General features: G+C 25.7%; 2 protein-coding genes and 1 long non-coding RNA gene across 3 annotated transcripts; 2 read left to right on the top strand and 1 right to left on the bottom strand.

The window, feature by feature from the left end:
* Positions 1 to 5,863: 5,863 nt before the first annotated feature.
* Positions 5,864 to 8,185, top strand: LOC113368199. The gene is made up of 3 exons (XR_003366356.1): positions 5,864 to 5,972; positions 7,068 to 7,214; positions 7,779 to 8,185. It is a non-coding gene; the product is annotated as an uncharacterized LOC113368199 (long non-coding RNA).
* A 3,142-nt stretch (positions 8,186 to 11,327) lies between these two features.
* Positions 11,328 to 15,193, top strand: LOC113367473 (dynein regulatory complex subunit 3-like). Its single transcript, XM_026609079.1, has 10 exons — positions 11,328 to 11,502; positions 11,707 to 11,993; positions 12,052 to 12,159; positions 12,235 to 12,299; positions 12,625 to 12,834; positions 13,198 to 13,338; positions 13,750 to 13,954; positions 14,337 to 14,531; positions 14,734 to 14,873; positions 15,040 to 15,193. Exons 1-10 carry the CDS (start codon positions 11,328 to 11,330, stop codon positions 15,191 to 15,193), a joined length of 1,680 nt encoding a protein of 559 aa, XP_026464864.1.
* A 93-nt stretch (positions 15,194 to 15,286) lies between these two features.
* Positions 15,287 to 16,779, bottom strand: LOC113366651 (enoyl-CoA delta isomerase 1, mitochondrial-like). The gene is made up of 5 exons (XM_026608293.1): positions 16,640 to 16,779; positions 16,218 to 16,454; positions 15,998 to 16,144; positions 15,641 to 15,850; positions 15,287 to 15,538 (listed from the first exon to the last, which is right to left on the bottom strand). Exons 2-5 carry the CDS (start codon positions 16,449 to 16,451, stop codon positions 15,287 to 15,289), a joined length of 843 nt encoding a protein of 280 aa, XP_026464078.1. The 5' UTR covers positions 16,452 to 16,454; positions 16,640 to 16,779.
* Positions 16,780 to 16,882: the final 103 nt, after the last annotated feature.

Raw genomic sequence — 16,882 nt, 5'->3', positions numbered from 1 at the left:
ATTACATTTGATGATCATAATTATTGTCAAATTATCAAATTGTTATTTACAATATGTTCAGTGTTATTTTTGTATCTGTTTTGAGCACATGAAAGTATAATGCAGTAAAGATTATATTTTAGTTAATTCAGAAGACGATGATTAGTTCAAAATGTTTTGTACTTCTTCCAGATTTTTTATATAATAATAATAATAATTGCATTATATATTTATATATATATATATATATATATATATATATATATATTTGAAACTGTGAGTTGGGTGAGAAAATTGAGAAATAACCAAATTAATAATTTTTCATATGAAGTAAGCATTATGATTCCTATTGAATTTATTCTACCACAATAGCCTTTTTTTAAACAAATTAGCTTGAATATTTTATCATAGATTATTATTGACTAAACATAATTCATAGTAAGAACTAATTATTAACATACTTGTCTAATAAAATATTTTTTTAAAGAATATTTTCAGTCAACCGACATTCTCAGGGATAACCTTATAATTTGCCCATAATATTTTTTACCTATTTTTTCATTATTTGCATTAAAATGTTTTTGTTTTTATAAGAAGCAATCAATTGTTATCATAATGTGGTAAATCTCATATAATGAAATTATTAATGGTAAATCACATGAAAAAAATAAATAAAAACCATAAAATTGAATTTTTGTAGAAGTGTAAATATAACTCGATTAATTACAAAACATTTTGAACAAATCATTTAGTTATTAATTTATTACATAATCAAACATTCTATTCTGATAGAAATGCTAGCCATTAAATTTTTTGGAGTCTTTTATTGTTTTTGCATTAAAATTTAGTAAAAAATGTGTGCTAATTCAGACCTGGGAGATATATATATATATATATATATATATATATATATATGTATATATATATATATATATATACTCGTATATACATGTGAATATGTGAATTTCAAAAATATTCTCGTCGATTCTAAAGACTATTAATGTCTCTAAACAAATTTTGAAATTATCAAAAGATTAAAGATTAAAGCAATATATATGAAATAACTTTAAAACAAAACGCAATCAATTTAAACAAGTCCATGAAATAAAATAATTTTTTTTAATTTGTCTATCAATATTCTTTACATTTTGAAACATCGCAAAATTTGAACTTAATATTAATAATAATAATATAATCTTTAAGGTAAAACGTGGAACGAACTGATATTCTGTGATAATGATCGGTAATATTAGAAAAAAATCTTTAATATTTACAAGAGGTGCTTAAAAAACGTTTTAGATGTATTTGTGTATTAATGTTGTATTTTAAGAACATTCATGAATCATTTGTGAAAAGTTCATTACATATGTTTCCATTTGAATTAATACTTTTTTTACATTAGTTAAAATGATATGTGAAAAATTTAAATGGCATTTGTAATGTCTTAAGTGAAACTTAAATTCGTATACAGGGAATTATTATTATATTTGCAATATGTACTAAATTTAGGATAAGTTTTGTAAGTTTGTGAATTGTGCGATGTTTCAATTTAAATGGACGATTTATGTGTTTATTATTTCTGGATTTGGACGATGCATTTTGCATAAATGCTTTAGAATTTGCCATTGGGCAAATAAATATGTGGTTTCAAATAAAATCTACATGATCGAGTTTTGTTACAGACAAGATTGAAATTAAATTATTACTATAAATCAATGAACAACTCGTATGTAATTATAGATATTATATAAATCAAACATTAACAGTGTTGTTCCGGTGCACTTTTGTATTCATTTTATTTGATGAAATCTTCAATGGAGTGTAATTAATCTCAATCTTACATCCAATATCTGAATTAAAAATGTTATTATTTATCCAGCTTTGATTTTAATCTATAAATTGCCTACAAGTTATTCATTTCTATCTCTTAAATACTGAAATTATTTAAGAAGAGTACTTATCCACCCTAAAGGTGTATCTACACCAATAAACAAAACGAGGTAAAAATTAAGCTGTATTAATATCTGATTGTTTATTCTACAAAATCTATATCGATTTGCATATTTTGCGTGATAGTGAATATTTATTGATGTGATTTCGCTTAATATAAATTTATGATAGTGGAATAATTAATATTTTAAATATTCTAGTGGAATGAATGAATTGAATAGATGAAACGATATGTTAATTGTAATAACAGCAACGATATACAATTGTTCAACAATTTGGTAATAATGATTCTCGAAGAAATCTAAACAAAAGTTTAAATAGACTTGATACCACTAGTTTAAAAATATTACTTTTGCAATGATACAGTTTATTATTTAAATAGCTCAAAAGAAGATTTAAATATAAATACTCAATATGTTTTAGGCGACAGCCTTCACTACGTAAATAGTAAATATGAAAAACAATTATGAATAACTATTTTCACAATTGATAATTTACATAACATCACTGATAATTTTTAAACCTTCTAGCATTGTTAAGACAAAATTATCACTATATTACAAAAGTCTAGCCGAAGGCAATTTCTGAATAATTACTTGAAACAAGATTCCCATAATTTGATAGCTTTGAATGTTGATTTAATAAATAATAAAATATTTATTTATACGTGTCGACCCGGTTGTGTGTCATCATTCAGCAACCCTTTTTGAAATTTTTGCAGTATCTAAAAGAATTGTTACAAAGTTTTAAAAAAATTAAATTTAAAATATATTATGGATTAAAAGATAAAATGACAAGTAAAAATTGATACATACCACACCAGGAAAAACAATAAAAAAAGTTGTTAATTAACATATAAAAAATAAACAATATAAAGTAAACATTTTTTGCTGTTTATGTTCTTGTAAATTTAGAAGGGAATGAACCAAAACATTTGTGATTTGAAAAATCCAAATCAGTATAAGACAATGTTTTCGGAACATGTCACTAGTTTAAACCATACTTTCAATAACAAAAATCCTATTATTTTACATAAGGAAAAGAATGGTAACCTCAGAAAATTTGCTGAATCGGTATTTATCTTTTTAAGCCCCCTTTGCGCTAATAAACGAAATTCTGCTCTATTAGTACGACTTTTATCATAATATAATTAATTTAAAAATAATTCTTCAAATCTTTGACTCTTATGTTTTTCATACTCTATTTGATTTTGTGTTTTCATATTTTTGTTTACTCGAATTGTTGTCCCCACTGTTTAACTATCTTTGAATCCTTCTATACAACATCTTCGTGTGCCTTCGTGTTTGTTCATCGGGTGCGTTCGGTTCTTTGCTCAAAACTTAAATTAATTTTTTTTTAATTTTGTAAAAATTCTTTTAAATACCGTAAAAAATTTCAAAATGCGTTGCTGAAAAATGACACACAATTCGTGTCAAAACGTATAAATAAATATTTTATTATTTATTTGTTTTCTTTTATTTCGACGATTGGCTGAAAATCAGCATTCAAGAATATGTCTCAACGTCGAACAAAAAAATCTAAATCTTATAATAATATATGTATCTGTAAAATGTTACATTAGTTTAACAGACAGATAATTGCCAAAAATATTGAAGCTCTCAAAGAATACATCATGTTTAATCATTTAATGCAATGCAATTTCACCTTTTTTCATTCTAAATTTTACTTTGCACGATTAAAGGAATAGAGCCACAGAATTTTTATATGAAACAGTATTTTTTTTTAATATTTTGAAGGTAAATTAATTTTGGCTCAATATTTTTGATCGATTTTGATAATTTTTAAAACTATAATACATTTTAATACTATAAAAATTAAAATTCAGCACGGTTTATTTCAATCTTTTGTTTCAAGTTGATTATTTTCATCACTCATTAGTATCCAATTTATATCATTTTCCTTTCAATAGTAAAATCGTATCTATTAAGTGAATCATTATGTTTTTGGAGAGGAGGTAATTTCAGAATTATTGTGCATTGAACAAAGAGATTTATAATCATCAACGTTTAATTACAAAATCTCAGTGTTTTAAAAAATAGATGTTGAGTCATCTGTCTTTAAATCCCGAATGAATATTTTTAGAAAAGCAATATAGAACAAGATATTCGCAAAATCCTCGATCTGAACGCTTGCAAACTTTTTAATGCCATAATCCATAAGTGTAAAACGAGATAGAACAATATGTACTATACAGTATAAATAAAATATTAACAGAACTAAATAGAACAGATTTATTTTTTCATCATACAAATACAATAATTAATTATATTAAAAAAACCGCTGATACCTTAAGTATGTACACACAACAATAGATAAATGATTAAACTGACGATATGTATATATGTCGATATATATATACGTATCGTTCTGCCTAATTTATGTTACAGAGGATATAATAAGAGATTATTTAAATGAAATAGTAATTCAAATAGTATTATGTTTTAATACAGCGATCACATGCGTTTGTTTGTTAGGCATCGTGTCTGCTCAGAAGTTCGAGAAATCCTAGCAAAATTTAAGATTTTTTTATAATTTTCGAGAACATAAAATGAATGATGTTATGACGAATGATTTGGAGTTCGGAATAAACCTGATAAAAATATTACATTCAGTTTATCGTACAGATTCACTATATACAGACAATTATATATAACTCTTATTTTATATTATTTTTTAGCTTTCATGGCAATATAACTCAATCATTTCAAATTACATCATTTAATATAAATGTATATTTTACATTATTATATTTGACTCAAGATCCAAAATAAATATTTTATCATTATAGTTGTCTGTATATAGTAAGTCTCGAACAAAATCTTCTTCGACGACACTAAAATTTGTGCAATAAATGTTCCACCTAAAGTCGTGTCAATTTTCCAAAAAAAATAAACAAAATATAAAACAGTATGAGCAGCCAGATATTATGATTTATTGTGTGAAAATCTCCGAATGTATGTAACATGTAATGTGTATGGTTCTGATATAAATATGAATAGCTATATACTATAGAAAATTTATCAAATATTTGTAATAATAATAATAATAAAATAATTAGTATTATAACTATTGTAAATTTTGAATGTTATTTCAAAAAGAGTGTCCACATACCAATTATGATAATAATAAATACAATTGTTGTAATGTTTCTCCTTTTCCCGTATGAAATATCTATATACAAATAAATCAGAATTGTAAATAATATAAAATTATGCTTTCTTTTAGAATGTTTCGTTACAGATATGAATATAATTTTGAACCTCTGAACTAAAAGCCTCCTTTCTTCTTTGAAGGATTTTATTTATTTAAAAAAAATAAATCATTGAAATTTATTTCAATCCATCAACTGAGGGTGATAGATATCTCTATTTTCAGGAACTATTGAAAGTGAATATTATTTTATTAAACATATATACTTATTTATTTATTATAAAATTCGAAGAAATAAATTTTACTACGGTGAACTACTATTTATTGACTATTTTTTAAGTTTATATCGATTCATGCAGGAAAGAAGTATCACAGTCTCAAGAGAAACTAAATTTTATATTTTTATGAAAATCACTATTGAATTATTTATCTTGGTTCATTAAGACAGAAAATAACGTAACACAACATTAAAATCATAATACAATGTAGATTCAAATTCAAATAATAAAATTCATGACCATAATTATATGTAATTGCGTATAACGGAATCCAATAGGAATCCAACAAGATTCCTGTGTTTTTAAGGCGATTGCATACAGCGCCTCTATGCAAGATCGTTCCCAGTTCATTGGGAACTACGTAGTGACTACCGAGTTCATACGGTTCTGTGTTAGATGTCGCCACCGACCCATACGTCAAACGTTTGACAGTTCTTCGAGAATTGAATATAAACACATCGCATTCTAATATTGTCTAGGAATATAAATTCACAACAATAATGGAAATTAGATATTATATATGTATATATTGATTTATACATCATTAGACGTGTACTAGCTGCCTTGGTTTGTTTGGAAATTGGATATATAAATGTATATATTGATTTATACATCATTACATGTGTACTAGCTGCCTTGGTTTGATTGGAAATTGAATATACAAATATATATATTGATTTATACTTCATTAGACGAGTACTACCTGCCTTAGTTTGATTGGAAATTGAATATATAAATGCATATATTGCTTTAAACATAATTAAACATACACTAGCTGCCTTGGTTTAATTTGAAATTGGATATATAAATATATATATATTGATTTATACATCATTAGACGAGTACTACCTGCCTTGGTTTGATTTAAATTTGGATATATAAATCTATATATTGATTTATACATCATTAGACGTGTACTAGCTGCCTTAGTTTGATTGGAAATTGAATATATAAATGTATATATTGATTTATACATCATAGATGTGAGCTAGACGCATTTGTTTGATTGGAAATTAGATATATAAAAGTATATATTGATTTATACATCATTAGACGTGTACTAGCTGCCTTGGTTTAATTTGAATTTGGATTTATAAATGTATATATTGCTTTATACATCATTAGACGTGCACTAGCTGCTTTGGTTTGATTGGATAATTGGATATATAAATGTATATATTGCTTTATACATCATTAGATGTGCACTAGCTGCCTTGGTTTGATTTGAAATTGGATATATAAATGTATATATTGATTTATACATTATTAGACGTGTACTAGTTGCCTTGGTTTGCTTTGAAATTGTATATATAAATGTATATATTAATTTATACAAAATTAGATGTGTTCTAGCTGCCTTGGTTTGATTGGAAATTTGATATATAAATGTATATATTGCTTTATGCATCATTAGATGTGTACTAGCTGCCTTGGTTTGATTGGAAATTGGATATATAAATGTATATATTGATTTATACATCATTCGACGTACACTAGCTGCCTTGGTTTGATTGGAAATTGGATATATAAATGTATATATTGATTTATACATCATTAGACGTGTACTAGCTACCTTGGTTTGATTGGAAATTGGATATATAAATGTATATATTGATTTATACATCATTAGATGTGTATTAGCTTGGTTTGATTGGAAATTGGATATAAAAATGTATATTCTTATTGCAGGTCCTTATAACTTATGAAAAAAAAAACAAGGAACATAAACAATTTAACACAAACATGATATATTGATGAATTATGCAATGGTATACCGGTACCTTCTATTTCTAAACAGAAAAACAAGATTGATGAATTAGAAGATCACAGCTTCGAGTAAGTTTTTTTGCATGTGAGATTTATTTTATTCAAATGAAATTTTAAATATTTAACAACGATTTAAATTATATTTTTCAATAAATTAATCAATTCACTCTAGTATATAAAACATCAGTTTCAATCACATGAAATCACTAATATTCTTTGAATAAATCAAGTTTAAAAGTAATAAGATATTCTAATAGTTTATTTTACAAAGCAAAGTTTGGACAAAATTACTTTTCGCACACGATAATCTAAGAAAGTATCAAATATGTGAATTGGTATAGTTACGCAGTACACAAAAACAAACTTTAAATGGTATAGAAAGCAATTCAAGTGAATGTAGATGAATCAATTGAATTGTTTACTATAAGTGATTCTAGATAAATTTTTCATTGAATCATCTTTATACTTACAATACAACTTTGAAGAACTGAATATCGAATATTGCATTGTGAATGTGTACAAAAGCATCATTTAGTTTTAATTAATTATTAGTGAATTGATAATTGATGTTGATGTGCTTTGAATAATAAATTGCTTTACAACAATCATGTATTTTAAATATTTGTTTAATAGCCATCAACATTGTCCAGAGCAACATGCCTATTCAGATTTCCTGACTCCTAAGTATCTTTTGAGTTGTGAATCATACAATGGAGCACCTTCAACGCAGACTTTTGGAATACCTCTGGGATATTTGGACTTGACCCGGCCCCATTGCCACTTTTTTCTCTACCTAGTTTGTTTAGGCAGACAAACCTAGGTTTGTTAAGGTTGATTTGAAATAATCTGTCGACAGCTTGCAGAGGCAACAAACTACAGAAAAGGATGAACAATATTACACATCTGAGCTTGAATATTATAATGATGTACAAAGGGAGTTGAAGCAAACAAAGAGATCTTTGTTCCTTTGAGAAGTAGTTAGGCGAGAGTGTAAATGTTTAAAGAATTGTTATTTGTATATTTTATATTGACCCTTTAGACCAGCAAAGTATTTCTTGTAAATTTTTCATGAGCTGTTTAAAACCTTTTAAAACAGCTTTTCACACAACTTATAACGTTCAATTGCATTAATATATTGATATTGTTAAGATAAACAAAAAGCAATTATGTTCTGGAAAAATGTACATACAATTTGAATTATAACTCCATTATTTCTAAAATTTAAACTTTGAATGTGTGTGATTAAACAAATAAGTTTAATTAATTTTTGAGATAACTGAAAAAACATATGTATCTATTTTAGTTATAAACTTTTACTTATTCTTTTTAGATTTACTTATTGTTATTATATTTTATTTAGTACTTAACTTAAAGATCCATATTTATTTCATATTACATACTTACAAGATTAAGAAATATTTCCATTAAAGCAATGAATGATCAGAGTATTCGAATTTCTAATTTACAACTAAAGTGCAAAACGAAACATAATATATATTTAATTATATGTATTTAATAAAAAATTTTCAATTGCACAGTAAGTGCATTTAACTGTGATATATTAATAAGATGATGTCTCGGAAGTACGTATAGTTACATGTGATATATATTTAATAATATGTATTTAATAAAAATCTTACAATTGCACACTTAGTGCATTCGACTGTGATATAATAATAAAATCGCTTAGAAGTACCTTATTAAATATAGGACAAATTATATATTAGTTTTAAAGTTATGTATTAGTTGTTATATTTATAATATTTTGTAAATAATATAAATAAAAATATAAATAATTTAATTTGATTCTTTTATTATAATTTTTTGTGCATTTTATTGATTTTTTCAGGTTGCTTTTGGCAAGCAATAATTAATAGCCATATATAAGAATTATTTTTAATAAATTATAAACATTGAATTACAATCATGCATAGCAACATCTATTTTATTAAGAATTAAATTAATTAAAAACATTATTTATATTGCATATTTTCTATTATTTTTAATATTCAAAAATTCAGCATTTAAAATAATTACCCCTAGCTTTTTAGAAGACGCCTCTGTGCCACATTAAATAAAGTTTCATTCTCGAAAAGTGACTGTTCCCCTGGTAGAATGGATAGATTTTAGTTCGAGAAACCTTTGCAAAATTAAATTTTCATACAAAATCGATCTGATGTATTAGGAGAACAGTCACAATTCTGAATTAGACAGCGCGCTTATATTACCCAGGACCGTCTGCTGAAATGTTAGGGGTAATTATTTTAAATATTTATCTAAATTAAAAATGCAATTTATTGTTTTGGGATATTTTAATAAGTTTTGGTAATGGGAATATTATTTTAACTTTAATATTATCATATAAATATTGCTAAGAGTTAAAATATGCAGAAACTATACGATAATTGCAAAGATTAATTTTTCGTGTATATGTCAGCCGTTTTTACACTTTCTGTCAACGTTTTCGTAAAAACGGCTGTACCGATTTCAAAAATTTATGAGACATCGGATGTCGCTTGATGAGACTTCTTGTTGGTTAGTGTTGCGAAGAAATCTGTCAAGCCGTTTCTTTATAATTAGCAAAAATGTGCAATATTTTTTGTTCTCGTTTTAGCTGAAAATCCTGAACGGATTTTAAAAATTTTAAAACTATTTGAAAGACATTATTTGAGTATTGTGTTGACTAGTTTTTTGTAAAGATTGGTCCAGCTAATTCTATGTAATTAATTGAACTATATCAAATAGTTCCTGTTTTTAGTTAGTCGTAGTGTATTTATAAAATTAAAATAAATTTATTAGTAATATTTGAGCAAATGCAGTTATAATAATATTGTTGGTAAGCTTTTTAAAATAATTCAGATATTTATTTCAAATATTTAAAGTTGTTCAAAATGTGGCCCTGGTTTCTTGACAATTTTCGTCCTGCTGTTTGATTGGTTGGTTTCGTTTGACAGCTCCAAGTATATAATGGCGGACAATGCATTGTATTTTAATATTATTAAATTAAGTTATTTTGTAATTTATTTCTATACCTAAGCAAGTGAAGTTATTATAATAATGTGTGTTTGAACTATTTAAACTGATCACATTTGTTTAAATTGTTTAAAGTTTAAATGCGAGCCTGCTTTCTTGATAAATAAACATATGCTGCTGCGAGCCTGTTACATTTTGACAGCTACAAAAGACATTTGTCGTTCGACTCTTGATGTGAATTTGCAAGATTAAATTATTCAAGATTTTGTTGTATTTCTGTGTTTTAATTATTTCTAATTTTGCATTATTTATAGTGCCGATTTATGAAAATAATGAGAGCAATGGAAAAACATATTGAATACAAGAAAAAACATAACCGACTGAAACGGTTTTTAAAAAACATTTACATCTCCCTCATTGTAAGTCTCTAAAATTTTATTTAGCGAAATGAATATTTTTTACTTATATATTAATTCTTTAGGAGGATGCTGTTGTTTAAGATCAAGTTGCCATAATGCAGTACTGAATTCTATAATTCTTAAGGAAGAAATAACATATTTATTGAAAACATCATTGATGTGTTCATCTGAAGCAGAATTCTTGAATCAATCGACATCATTCTCAATTTTTAAATCATTTGAACATAAAGTGGTTAAATTAAAAGATGATCCTGTCTTGACAGGATTCTGAGCGTAAGTTGCATAAAAAGTTTTAATATGAAATATTTTCTGTTTATGTTATAATTGATTGAATGTCATTACTGTTGTAAATAAATCAAGACGAAACTAGGTATAGGAAACTGTTATTGTGCCATATATTTCTTATCGTAATTATCATTTTGTATGATAATTATTCAAACCAAACATTCAATTAAATCATTTTATATTGATCAAACTTTAATGATCTAGTAACAATTAACACTATATTTAGTATTGCACAACCTTTTGATATTTGCAAATGACTATACAATATAATTTTAAATGTAATTCATGTCTTTATAACTTTTAAGAAAACAAAAAAACATATTAGAAATTTGAATCAAATATGATGTATTGATTTATATAATTGTATATAACTATTTATTCGCTCTTATGTTGCTATAGATACCATTCTCAGTTTATAAATTTCTAAACTGTCAAATCTATTTTAATTTTCAATTTATTTAAAGCATATTTTTTACTTTCTGCTTGCAAATAATTATTTTTCACAATGACGATGAGTATTAATCAAGTTATCCATAAAAATATCGAGCCAGGGGTAATAAATAATGAGATTCTTATGAAAGCACTTTTGGAGCAGGGCCCGCAAGGTGAATCTGGCAGACTTTATAAGGAAGACAATATTAATTTTGAAGAAGTCAAGAGTATACGATTGGAATTTTTGAGTGAGTAAAAATATAATATTTCATAGTTGTTTTCAATAACAATAAATGGAAAAGCAAATACTTAACATAATACATTTTTTATATATTTACAAGCATTATTTAGTATATGAAATTTAATTTTCAATATGAAATTATATACATTTTTAGTTTGACAGTTTATATTACTAATGTAGTTTTAATGCCATTCTTTAATAATTTTTTTAGATATTCTAAAAATAGATCATCTTTGGATGTTCACATCGTTGACCAAACTGAATCTTTCAAATAACATAATAGAGGAAATTGAGAATATAGAAATGCTAGTCAATTTAAAGGAACTTGATCTTTCTTTTAATTACATAACAAAGATAGCAAATTTGAGCACTTTGGTCAATATAGAAGTTTTATCACTTTATCAAAATTTTATTACTGACATTGAGAATATAGACTCTCTTAAGAAACTGACTATTTTAAGTATAGGCAATAATGAAATTGAAGACGGACCGAGTAATGTAAGTAATATATTTAAATATATATAATGTAATAATATAGTAACTGCTTTTCCTGCAGATACTGTATTTGAGGCAATTTCCTTGCTTGCGTTCTCTGAACATGGCTGGAAATCCTTGTTCTAGAGCAGATGATTTTAACAGTTTTCTGACTGCATTTCTTCCAAATGTAAGTGATTATTATATTAAATATAGTCATAGTGGAATTTACAATAAAATAAAAGTTTTGAAATTGCTGTAATAGCTTAAATATTATGAGTATCGTTTGATTCGTCCAGAAGAACGTCAAGCTGGGATGAAACAACATGGGTATGTAAAAGTACATTAATAATAATAATAATAAATATAAATACATAATATGATGTTTAATCTGATTAGCAAATTAGCAAAGAACATAAATCAAATTTAGATATTTATTTAGTTATAAAATGAAATTATAACACATCTTTGATATTTTTAAAATAATCATATGAAAAAAAACTTTTCTTTTTTCTACGACTAACTGTATATAAAATTTAATTTTCCTGTTAAATATAATTCCACATGATACTATTTACAAAACTGATGAAAACTTGATATCTTTATCAGCTAATTAATAAATTTTTATTAATTTTGGATATTATTATTTATCCAGGCGAGATTTGGAAAAACTAATGGAAAGAGAGGCTGATCAAAAGCAGCAAGAAGATGCAAAGGCTGCTGAGGAAGCTGACCACGAATTTTTCAAAAAATGTTATGTAGAATATCTAAACGGCCACCAGTTTTTCTTATCTCTTTTTACATATGATGTTGAAGGCCAAGCATTGTTGAAAATTGGAGAATCTGTGCAAGATGTCTATAATGAGTGAGTAACGGAGATACGCTTATGTTAGAATTAAATTTACAGTCAAATTTGTTGGATCAAAGCAGTTGATTTTTTGGTATTTTCTTATACTGATGGAATATCTTTTTACTGAATGGTGGTTTCTTTAATATTTATTTTGAAAAAAACAGAATAGAAACCAGTAACACTTTTATTGAGTAAGTAAAAATGGTAGTAACTTAATTTGTTATGAATGATTTAAATAAGAAAAAAAAAGACTAGAAGCTTCACTTTTTCTCTAAAAGAAAAATTATTTCTATTTATTAAATTATAAATATAATTATATTATAAAATATAAATATAATTATACATTCTCTTTGACAAAATATTATTTCATGAATTTAGATATCAAGATAATATGTATCTGATCACTCAGCAAATATTTAAGTTTGGTCAAAAACAGCATCATATTCGAGAAGAAGAAACTAAACAATTTCACCGTTGTATACAGGAGACAAAAGACAAAAACCAGGCTGAAAGCCAAGAGTAAGTAGCAAATATTTTTTATTAAAATGAATGAATGAATTGAATAAATTTTTATAAAAGAAGTCTAATATAATTGCTAACAAATCATGAAGCAAATTAATTAATATAATTTCCACAAATTTTGTGAAAAATGATTATTAATTCCTAGTTTTTATTCAATAATTCAACATGAACATAAATTAAAATAAACTTTGTTTGTTGTGAATTTATATTTTAATATTATTTATTTAATTTTAAACAAAATTCAGGTTGGTTTTCATAACATAATATAATTATGTTCCAAATAAAATAAATAAATAAGTCAAATTATTTAATAACATTTATTATCTAATTTTGTTATGTTGTATTTATTTATTCTTTCCAATTTTTGTTTCCAAAAATATAAAGTAAATTGTTAATAATAATTTTCAGGGCAACAATGAATTTTATGAAGGAACGAGATCGAATATTTGGTAAAATGAGAACAATGATTAAAACTTTAGAAGACAGCCCAGAAATCCGTCGATCAGAGTTCACTCAAATGGCTCAACAATGTACTGATGAGTTTAAGAAGTTAATGGAGAATGCCTGGAGCACCCTCATGGAAATTGAACAAATTCTTTTTGAAGGAATCGATGTAAGTAGATACAGAGAGGATAATAATTAAAATAAAATGTAAATGTATTATAAAGTTAAAACAAATTATTAGTGAAAAAAATCTTATAAGGTGAATGTCATATTTTGTCTTCTGGGGTTTTCATGGGACTTAGTATGCTGATAGTGTTTATAGTCAAAACAAACTCCTTAAAATATCATAGGCCTATGAAAAGTGGTTTAATTAGAAATGTTAATTAAAGTTTTGAAAAATAGGCCGCAATTGAAGGTTTTCAAATAAGAATTAGGAAGAGCATCCTTTTGCATCGTCCCGGTTTTGCTATTTATTGTTTAAATATTTAAAAATAAAATATGATTGGAGATTAAACATCATGTGGAAGTTTATATAATACGTTAAACTTTAGGAAGCAAATACCACATTTGGCCATAACATGGAAGAAATGGTCACCATTTTCATAGAGGGTTGTCAAGGATATTTTGTCCAAGCACGTGAAGCAGAAGTTAACTATTCAGGCCAAGTCAGTGAAATTGCTTTGAATTATTTGACACAAATTGAGACTCAAGGACCTGATCCGGATATGGCAGAAGATTTAAAAAATGTAAGATATGTATATATATAAAATAAGAAAATTGTTGTTGTTTCATAATCTCTTATACTCTTGCCTGATTGAGATATGAAAGTGATGTATCAAAGAAAAAAAACTATACAAAATTTTAATGCAAAATATACACTTTCTTTATTAAATATAATTGGCTTATACTTTTATTAATATCAATTACGTACAGTATTGTTTTTATTAGATTATGGCAGAAAAAGATGCCGTTATAAATGCAATAGCTGGGTCTCATGATGTTCATATGCAAGCTATAGATGCAAGGGAAGATGTTTTAATGCAACGAATTAAAACATGGCTTAATTCATTAAAAGAAACTTTAAAAAGGTAAGCAACTACTATTGTTTTGTTGAAATCAATCACTTTGCTTTGATTCAGTTCTTTAATTTCAATTTTTTCTGGGCACAAAATTACACCAATTCAATTGAAAATTCATTAATATTTGCCTAATATTATGTTAGACATGATTTTAATGAGTTAAATTAATTTCCAGAGATGAAATTGCCAGAGATAGACTTAAAGTACTTGAAATAAATCATTTTCTTGACATACAAAGGGAAGAGTTTGAATCAATACAAGCACATTTTAATATTCCAATAGTTTTGGATGAAATAGTGGACGCAGTCAACAAATCAAATATCCAATAAATTACATAACAGTATTTATATTTTTATTAAAAGATATGAAATTCATAATATACAATTTGAAATATAAAATTAGATTTTTATAAAATATAAAATTTATTTTTTAGTTTTCAATGATTCCATATATACTCCCAAACCTTTCTGGACTTTTGGATCTTTCACTGCAAACACAAATAATTGCACGTCTTGATCTCTATTTTCTTCCAAAGCTTTTAAATCCTCAGCTCTTAAAGCAAGTTTTGTTATTGTTCTAGCTTGTGGTGAAACTCGTTTAAACCTTAATAAAAATTGTTCTGCCCTAGCTAAAGCATCAGCTTTGTCATTAGCAACTTCATCAATCAAGCCAGCCTAGAAAAATAATTGATATATAAATAAATTTAAATTTTAAACATATAGCTCTTATCATACTATATGATTTCCTATAAATATTCAGTTTGTAGATATATTTACTTTTAATGCCTCTTCTGTTGTAAACATTCGGCCAGTAGTTAAAGCTAGCTCAGAATCCCGTTTTGACAAAACATTTCTCATTGAAGCTTGGAACCATGTTGGTGCAACAATACCTAATTGTGTTTCATTTAATCCTATTGTAAACGCATTGACCATTACACGATATTCACAACTTAATGCCAACAAGCATCCACCAGCTGGAGAATGGCCCTGAAAAGTAAATACATTTATTATACTTTATTCTCATGATATTATAATTATAGTAAAATATTTTTATAGAGGTAGAGTTCATATCCAAAGAAATACTTCACAAAATTGCAATAAATTAAATATCTGAACTAATACAATAATAATTACATTAATTGCAGCTACAGTTGGGTAAGAAGATCCATATAATTTTAGCCACACTTCTTGCAACTTGCTCCAAAACGCTTTAAGTCTATCATCATTAGGTTTGTACATTTCTGTAATATCTAATCCTGCACTAAACACTTTATTGGAGGCCTGTAATAAATTAATATTTGACAAAAAGTAATATAAAACATGTGAAAATGATTTTTATTTCATAAAAACTTACTGATGTTAAAATCATGCCCCTACATTTATTTTCTTCAACTTGATCAAACGAATCCGATAATTGTGTTAAAAGTTCTAAATTCAAACTATTTACTGGCAGTCTTTGCATAGTAATAGTAGCAAACCCTGTTTGTTCATTAACTGCCAAATCCACAAATTTTTCTGCATTACTTGAAAATTTCCTTCTGGCCAACCCATTGCTAAGGCAGCGAATACTGTTCATTAAACGAAACATTTTCTGTAATATCAATAAATATATTAATTTAAGGTATTAAAAACTGTCTGCAAATGTTTGTCCCAAACTGCAATTAATTAGACTAACACATGGACTTTGAGCTTGTTTACACAAACTGGTAAAATCTATTCTTATATATTGTTGAAAACAATTTACAGATAAAGAAATAACAAAGGTATCAGCTATACCTTGAATAATCAGTCTTTTATTAAGAAATTGGTGCTATTTGTTCACTCTACTAAATTTTTCTCTCTAGTGTTTTATCATTGCTGTCACAATCACAACACAAGAATGCATTCCATTTATTTATTTTTATAAAGAATATTTGTAGGCCAGCGAAATGTTCATAGGTGGATCTAGGAGTTTTGTGATCGTTAGAAAGATAAGAATTACTTAATTGATGAAAATTAAGAATTAAGGTAAGATTTGAA

This window comes from Ctenocephalides felis, unplaced genomic scaffold (genome assembly GCF_003426905.1).
Source record: "Ctenocephalides felis isolate EL2017-DRISC unplaced genomic scaffold, ASM342690v1 CF-g0.4_SCAFFOLD_01170, whole genome shotgun sequence".
Classification (NCBI taxonomy): Eukaryota; Metazoa; Arthropoda; class Insecta; order Siphonaptera; family Pulicidae; genus Ctenocephalides; species Ctenocephalides felis.
Note: the sequence above shows the minus strand (reverse complement) of the source record. Positions and strands in the feature narration are given on the sequence as shown.